Source organism: Phalacrocorax aristotelis, chromosome 4, assembly GCF_949628215.1.
Source record: "Phalacrocorax aristotelis chromosome 4, bGulAri2.1, whole genome shotgun sequence".
NCBI classification, from domain to species: Eukaryota; Metazoa; Chordata; class Aves; order Suliformes; family Phalacrocoracidae; genus Phalacrocorax; species Phalacrocorax aristotelis.
Window position 1 is genome coordinate 58,061,256 of NC_134279.1, and position 7,527 is coordinate 58,068,782.

The window sequence follows — 7,527 nt, forward strand, 5'->3', positions numbered from 1 at the left end:
GAGCGGACAAGGGACACATGGGGTGAACACTGGTGAAGGTCAATAAATGAGCAGATACAAAAGCCACAGTGACTATTTTAGCAGTCTGAAATAGCATTTAAAGGCCCGTCTTGCACAAATGTCCAGGGCAATGAGACATCTAGGAAGGGCAGAAGTCCTTCCTATTATTAGGATCAAGAGAAAGAGAATGGAAGAGATGCCCTTCGACTTGGTGAGGAAGAAATCCTGGGAATCTGGCTTACTGGAGCTGTGGTGACAACAGGGTAATATTCAGCAGCAGGAAGTGATACAGAGGAATATCAAGGTAACCACCATATTCAGTAAGCTCAATGGCATTAGAAGTGAAAGGCACAGCAGATAGACTTGTAGAGCCTATGAAATGATAGGAACGGTGATCAGAAAGAGTCATAACAAAAAGGTAAGTTAGGAAGACAAGCTGAAAAAGGAAAAATGGCAATGCCATGAAGGGATGATTTCCAGGACTGCCACCATGTCACAAATACACCTTTTTTTTCCCCCTGGGGAGAGAAAAGGCTGGTCAAGTTACAAGGTGCAGAGACGCAGCCCTGTGAATACAGTGCTCCTCGCTAGGCTGTCTGCTTTATCACTGCAATGCTCCACCCCATTCAGCTTGAAGTCATGGCCACCATCCATCAAGATGGAGCACAGAGCGCTTACCCAGCAACCTCATCAGGGCTGCACTCCCATACTAAAAGGCAAGGACAGTCACTAACAAAGCTCTCAGCAGAGCAATGCCTCAACATGCTGTGACAGCCTACAGAATCAATTTGTTTATTGTTACAGGATGCAATGCAAAGATCTCAAAAGCACCCCTGTCCCAGAGCTCCACCAAGACAAGCTAACCCAGTATATTTACAAAAGGAATGTGTTCATCTTCAGTTACGCTGCTTTCCCAATGATCAGCACGCTCATAAAAAACACCATGATAAAGAAAATCCACATGAAAAACCTGTCCATCACTTTTGCAACTTTTTTCCATTCAATTCCTTTGGCCCGGTTTGCTTTATGGTCTCGAACGCAATTAGCAATATACTCAATGTTTTTAATCAGCATTTTGTAGCAGGAACAGCAATTAACAGCCTCCCTGTTTTCACCATGAACTCCATAGCTTTTATTCAAATCTCCATTGAGCTTCTCCTTGAGATCAGAGTCCTCATTCCTATTGGAAAGGTGACTCCTTACCTCTTTGTGCCTCCTCTGACACCCATCATCTTCCTCTAACTTGTGTTCTTCTTCCTTCTCTCTTTTCGGACTTGCGCAATTTTCACCCACATCATAAACAAAAAAGATTTTTGACATGTAGTCCAAAATAACCACCTTGGCCCACTGTGGAACAGGCTTTGCTTCTGAGCCACAGTGGTGGAGATTCATTATAATGATTGTCAATGCAGTGGAAGCTGTGATCATGGTCATCGTTGCTATGTAATACTTTCCTGGAACACAAAATAAAATCATATTAAAGGTGTTACCCTAATTAAAAAATTCAATGCAGAAATAACAATGTGACAACACATAAGTTGTGTTGCTAACCATAAGTGCGACAGAAACCAGCTTTTAATCACCCTGATTCTCTACACTTAGATCACACTTAATTTACCATTTAAAAACAAAGATTAAAGCTATTAAAATAAAACCCCATACTCGTTAGTGGCATGCCTTTATCAGATGAGTAAGCGACTATTGTCTTAGCATGGTAAATATTTGCAGACCAAAACCTGTGATTTCTCGAAATGGACCCATTCAGAAAACAGCTTAAAAATATTTATCAGGAGCCTTGCTCTTTTTCTGATGTCTGTAAAATCCCAGTGTTGACAGCTTTACATGGCACATTAGAAATCTCACTTCCTGATGTATTAACAAAAATGCTGATAATGTCTTGTTGGAGCTATTGATGTAACCCCATAGCAGCAGACAGCTGCTTTTGCATTCACATGGGCCAGTGAATATTCAGATCTTGCTGGTGTCCACAGCTAGTGAACTGACAGCTAAGAGGCCAGGCACAGAGCTGAAGGGTGGCTCCATTGCCTGTTGAGATTTGTTGTCTTGATTTTCTTCAGACTCTGCAAATTTTAGCATAGCTAGTCCAAACAAGGACAAAGCTCATTCTGGCCAGGAATAGATAGCAAATACAGTGAATCCAAGCTGTGTCACTGCTTGTGACAACTGAAATAGACAGCTGACCGGGTAACCTACTATGGCCTGTGCCTATGCAAAGAGGCAGCTCCCAGCCCTGCTCTGCTGCTGTGCATCCTCTGCAGAACCAGCAAGAGCTGGCATCAATGGCACAGGATGCACCACAGACAAGTGGGATGTGATCCTAGTTTTCAAAGGGGTTGGAAAGCATGGTAAGTAAGAGAATAGAAAAAGCAGGCTGATGTTAGGTCCTGGCTCCTCAATTTAGATGGCATGATAGGAGGGTAGGGAAGGTACTCCAATACAGCAAGCCTGTATTCTAAGCAGGAATAGTTGCTGCTGGTGTGGGAAATGCATTCAACTTTCTTATTCATTGACCAGTGTTTTGTCTCAGTTAAGCCATGCAGCTTTTTATATAAACAGTAATAACGAGAATAAAAATGAGATCTGAATTATCTTAATGAAGCTGGAAGCCAGTGTGGAGGCAACTGTGTTCCTAGTCTTCCAGAAATCCCACCAGCGCAGCGAGGCAGCCTCCTGCCCCAGGGGGCAGATCAGCCAGGGGCAGGAGGGTCCTAGCAGAAGGCAGGTGGGACAGTGCTGAACACCACCCTACTCACTACACATCAGCTCTTCTGAACTCAGACGTAGATTAAAATTCAGCATAATGGATTGCCAGGCATCACAATTCAATGTTACAATTGTCATATATTAAGTCTACCCTGAGTATCCCAGCCAGGCCATCAAGCCATCTGGATCTGACAGAAACATATCTTGAAACAGTCTGACCCTGTGTGTACAGCTCTTGCGTACACTTTGTATGCTGGTACCACAATTGTTTCCCATTACTAACTTACAATTACTAGAATTACTACCTTACAATAGGTGACAAAATTATTCTAAATGTCTAATTATATCTAATAAATGCTAAATAGCTAGCTAATATATAATTTAAAATAAATACAAAATAATTTTGAAGAGCTTCAGCATACCTGTACAAATTCCATGCACATTTTAAGTATTTCACTAGGTTTTAAATAAGCAATACCTTTATCTTCCCAGAAGCCACAGATTGCATATGGTCTCCCTGACAAAGCCCTACTATTAATAAGCCATGTTTAAAGACAAAGTGTGTAAAGCTCACCTATCAAAGGTACATTTTCAGAGGGAGGCATGATCTCTGCCACCATCAGCTGGAACACAGTCAGAGCAAGAAGAACTGTAACACCAAGAGACACTTTTTCCCCAGAGTCTGCAGGAAGATAAAATCCCAGTGGGGCCAGGAAAGAGATCAAAATGCAAGGCAGCAACAGATTAAATATGTAGAATGAAGACTTCCTTTTCAAAATCAGTGTGAAGGTCACATCTGGATAAGGCTCAGAGCAGCAGCCGTAAGTGATGACATTCTTAACTGCTGGCATACCATGAATCTCCCATTCCACATCTTCTACAAAGTCAGAAAGATCACCACTATCAAGAGAATTGATGATGTCTACCTGATTACCATTATAGGTCCAGGACCCAAATGTAAGGTTGCACTGCTGGCTGTCAAAAGGAAAATAAGATACATCCACTACACATGAGCTCTTTGTGATAGCAGGTGTATCCCAAGTGATTTTTCCATCATATCTCAACACAACATTAGTATTCACTGGTTCTGAAAAGTCATCATCAGCCCTAAAAGACAGAAAAGGAACAGTCAAGATCAACAGGAAACAACTTAACGTGTAGGCCAGGGAAGAGGGGGACAGAAGGGAAGACCCTCACTTCACATCATTAAAAGCATGCTTCTGAAATCATATTATTTATTTATACTGAACTTTATCAGGAACTTACTATTAAGTATTATTTACAGGTACCAGTGCCCATTAATGCCAAAAGTCAGTGCTGCTAAATTATGTTGTATTTGTTGGCCATAGCTTCTACAAACTTGACCTCAAACAGGATACAGTAGGATAAGAATCCATTCAAAGATGAAAATCATCTGTTGGTTACCACTGGCCTGGGAGAGCAGACAAGGAGCGCAGCCTTTGCGTACCACCTTTTTGTGGACACGCAATCTTCCAGGGCTTTTCAGCAGCCTCAGCAGAAGGCAATTCAGACTGCCAGGGTGTTAAATTCCCAGGGCAGAGAAATTCAGAATAGCTTTGCTGTGTAGCATAATCAATTGCCAAATCCAGTCTATGGCTTTATTGCAAAATATTTAGATGATCAACAACAAGTGTCAAGACAACAAACAAACCCCTTGCTAAGGCAAGGTGAAGTGATGAAAGTTCAGACTGTAGGTCAATTCCTCCTTCAACCCCCTCCCTCCCTCAGAAAAATATTCAAGCTGATTTTCTCCAGCCACACTCACTTGTTATATAGGACAATATCTGGTCTCCAAACCAAATTGCTTGGAATCCTGATAGAATCCAACCCATCATATTTATCTTTGTCCCATTTGAGGTATGCATCATACCAGCTTTGTCGAATCCATAAGTAAGCTGACAAAATTTGGTTCTTTTCATCCTGCATAAAAATGTAGAAATATTTCCAGCTGAAGGTGACAAAAACCACATCTTAGGTGCAGACAGCATTTGTTGGATGGCTTTAAAGTAGTGCTCAAAACAGGCCAGAACACTGACAGGTCACAAGACTACTTCTCAGACAGGTGCATGTGCCCTTACACTATACAGGGAGCTTATTTATCTGGACTTTCTCTTGTCCAAACCTCCTTCTCCCTGCACGCTCCCTAGCTTTAATCATAGTTGCCGAAGGTTCCCAGTACCTTAAAAATTTCCTTTTGCAAGCTTCAGAATACGAAACAACTAACCAAATCAGTCAAACAAATTCTATGAAAGCTTGGTGAGGCGTTGAAGTTGTAATTCAGAAGTCACAGAAGTGATTTTCTGTTCTTCCAGACACATTCTCTTTTGCCTTAAAAGTATATCTGGCTGAACGAAATTTATTAAAAAGTTACTGAAGGCTAAAATAGGGAGTTTAGGTAGAAATTAATTGCATCTTAGAAAAAGCATTTGCTCTTTCTATTTAAAACTCAGCAAAAGTTGCCTGGAGGGTGAGATACTAACACCTAACTACAAAAGAAGTCTTAGCAATTCAGCAACTCTAAGTTTGCAGACTTACAATGGAAGTCCTAGGGTTGCAATCAGATAAGAATCTACTAAGAACTGGAGAACATGACCCTCATGAGGAAGCATTACTGAAGTTGTAAAAACAAAATGCAAGTTGCTTTTCCTACACCAAGCAAAAGGTTTACAGCTAGTACATTTCTGCACATCTTTAGAAAAACAGAACTGTACTGTTACTCACCATGTCTTTAATTTGGGACAATGTGATCTGAAGGGTGACATTCAGTACTTTGTCTGTGTCTTCCACGGGTCTTAGAGCATTTGAGTAGTCTTCAAACAGTTCATTAAACAGCGCGTGAGCATATTTTCCTTTGGCTGATTCTACAGCTAGATAACAGATTTGTTAAGTACATCAGATTAAGCACTGAGCAGTATCAGAAGATGTCCTCTTTCTACAGCTTCAAGTAGTATTTGCTATATTTATCATTAATATACTGTTCCTGCACTAACTGATGTTCTACAGAAGTGTACCTGATGAAGCTATTCAAACAAGGACAGCATTCACCTGTAGTGAATTAATAGCTAACTGTAGCTTTTCACATCCACTGAAGAAAAACTTCTGCATCCAGAGATTCCTGCCTCTTTTGAAGGTAAATATCAGTACCTTTATTTTGCTGATGTCTTTCACAGGCATAGAGATTAACGACTTACAGTCACACATCTGTCAAGCTATAAGTAGAAGTCTGAAGTCAAACCTGCTCCCAGGCTAACTTGTGATATCTCCCTAAATGCAGCACTGATAGATTCACACTACTTTCAGAATTTTTTTTTTCCTTTTTTAACTACCACCTGGAAAAAGTCTGAGCTGCTTTTCTTCACAAATTGGCAATTGCATGATGTAGGAACACATCCTTGCACTAACACCTTTTCCAAATCATGCATTTGGAGATGCCGCTTGCTATCCAGACTTAGTCACTAAGGATAATTCACTGAAACTTTAGGTTTTAAAATACACTTTTGCTGTCCACACTGTTTTGTACATCAAAGGTTCTGTAGGCAGTCTCTGTATTACCTTTAGATAGATTAACACATTTCTGCAAGCAAAGGGCAAGGACAGTAACACTCACAAGACTTGCGCAAATGCCAGCTGGCACTATGCAGGAAACAAGTGCTTCGGTGTATATCACTCTCTGGTGACTCAGTGACTTCCTGGACTAGTAAGAGTTGAAAGCAAACCTTTCTGATTAAAAAGAAATCCTAGCAAATCAAAGCTTCACAAAGAGCATTTAAGTTCTGGCTGTACATGATTCATTCGTTTTGTCTATGTATCAGTGAAAGTAAAACGAAACAGATTAAAGACTTCTGGAGCTCAACTGCGTACGACGCATCAGGACACCAGCTCCTATCTGAGAAAAATAAGCCTCAATGCAACATTTAGCTATTGAGCACTATTCTCACCTTGAAGCATCAGCGCTGTAAACAGCAACCAGAGAAAGACGGAAAAGGAGGACAGGCTACTTCTCTTCATTTCTGGACCTTAAATAAAACTGTTCACTCAAGGGCACAAGAACGTTTATCACCACCCAAAACTAGCAAACAAACAAACAAACAAAAATCAAGTTGCACAGCAACATAAAGATGCGGAGGCACTGATGAACCGCTAGAAGCAACTCAGTCCTCCCTCAGCAGCCGTCAGAGTCCTAGCTCAATCGATGGTCTTTGTCCCTACCGCTGTCTGGGGCTCTGCCAAATGCTCCCTGTCTCTGTAACCTGAGAGCTGCCTGCTCTGAAGCTAGTGCTGAGGGAGAAGACAAGCGGATGGGGTATCAGTAGGAAAACTGTATTCCATTGCATTTTTTACTACAAATATAAGATTTTGACCAATTTACAAAGACCTCTTTCACGTTTCTTTGGTGGGCCACATTTTACTGCCCCTATGTTCAGCAATAGCTTGCTCAGAACCAGTTCTGTGGAACCTGTGGACCCTCACAAAAAAGCTATCTGCCTCAGTACTTTAATTGGTAAAGTCACACTGTACATCACACATCCAAAATGTCACACAGCAAAAAACCCACAGCCTACCTACTCCCATGCTGACAAAACAATGTTTTCGCCTACCAAAGTGGTGCCACGTGGAAAGGATGCAGCTACACTAGTTGGACAACACAGGCAACATTTGCAGTAGCCCAATATTGCTGTGCAAACAAGAACTTCCACTGGTGTTAGCAACTCTGAGACCAGTACTCAGGACAGTAAATCAGGAGCAAAACTGGACTCAGCAGATAAAATGCCACTTCCCAAT

General features: G+C 41.3%; 1 protein-coding gene across 1 annotated transcript; it reads right to left on the reverse strand.

Annotated features, from left to right (window-relative positions):
* Positions 1 to 900: 900 nt before the first annotated feature.
* CHRNA9 (cholinergic receptor nicotinic alpha 9 subunit) lies at positions 901 to 6,753 on the reverse strand. Its single transcript, XM_075092455.1, has 5 exons — positions 6,684 to 6,753; positions 5,467 to 5,612; positions 4,511 to 4,665; positions 3,299 to 3,831; positions 901 to 1,454 (listed from the first exon to the last, which is right to left on the reverse strand). The coding sequence occupies exons 1-5, from the start codon at positions 6,751 to 6,753 to the stop codon at positions 901 to 903; spliced, it is 1,458 nt and encodes a 485-aa protein (XP_074948556.1).
* Between the last annotated feature and the right edge of the window lie 774 nt (positions 6,754 to 7,527).

Excerpts from the sequence above, each read along its gene's own strand:
- CHRNA9 (XM_075092455.1), bottom strand. The coding sequence starts at position 6,753 with ATGAAGAGAAGTAGCCTGTCCTCCTTTTCCGTCTTTCTCTGGTTGCTG. Across the intron at positions 5,613-6,683 it reads TACAGCGCTGATGCTTCAAG|CTGTAGAATCAGCCAAAGGA; the intron begins GTGAGAATAGTG and ends TCTGTTATCTAG. Across the intron at positions 1,455-3,298 it reads TGAAAATGTACCTTTGATAG|GAAAGTATTACATAGCAACG; the intron begins GTGAGCTTTACA and ends TTTGTGTTCCAG.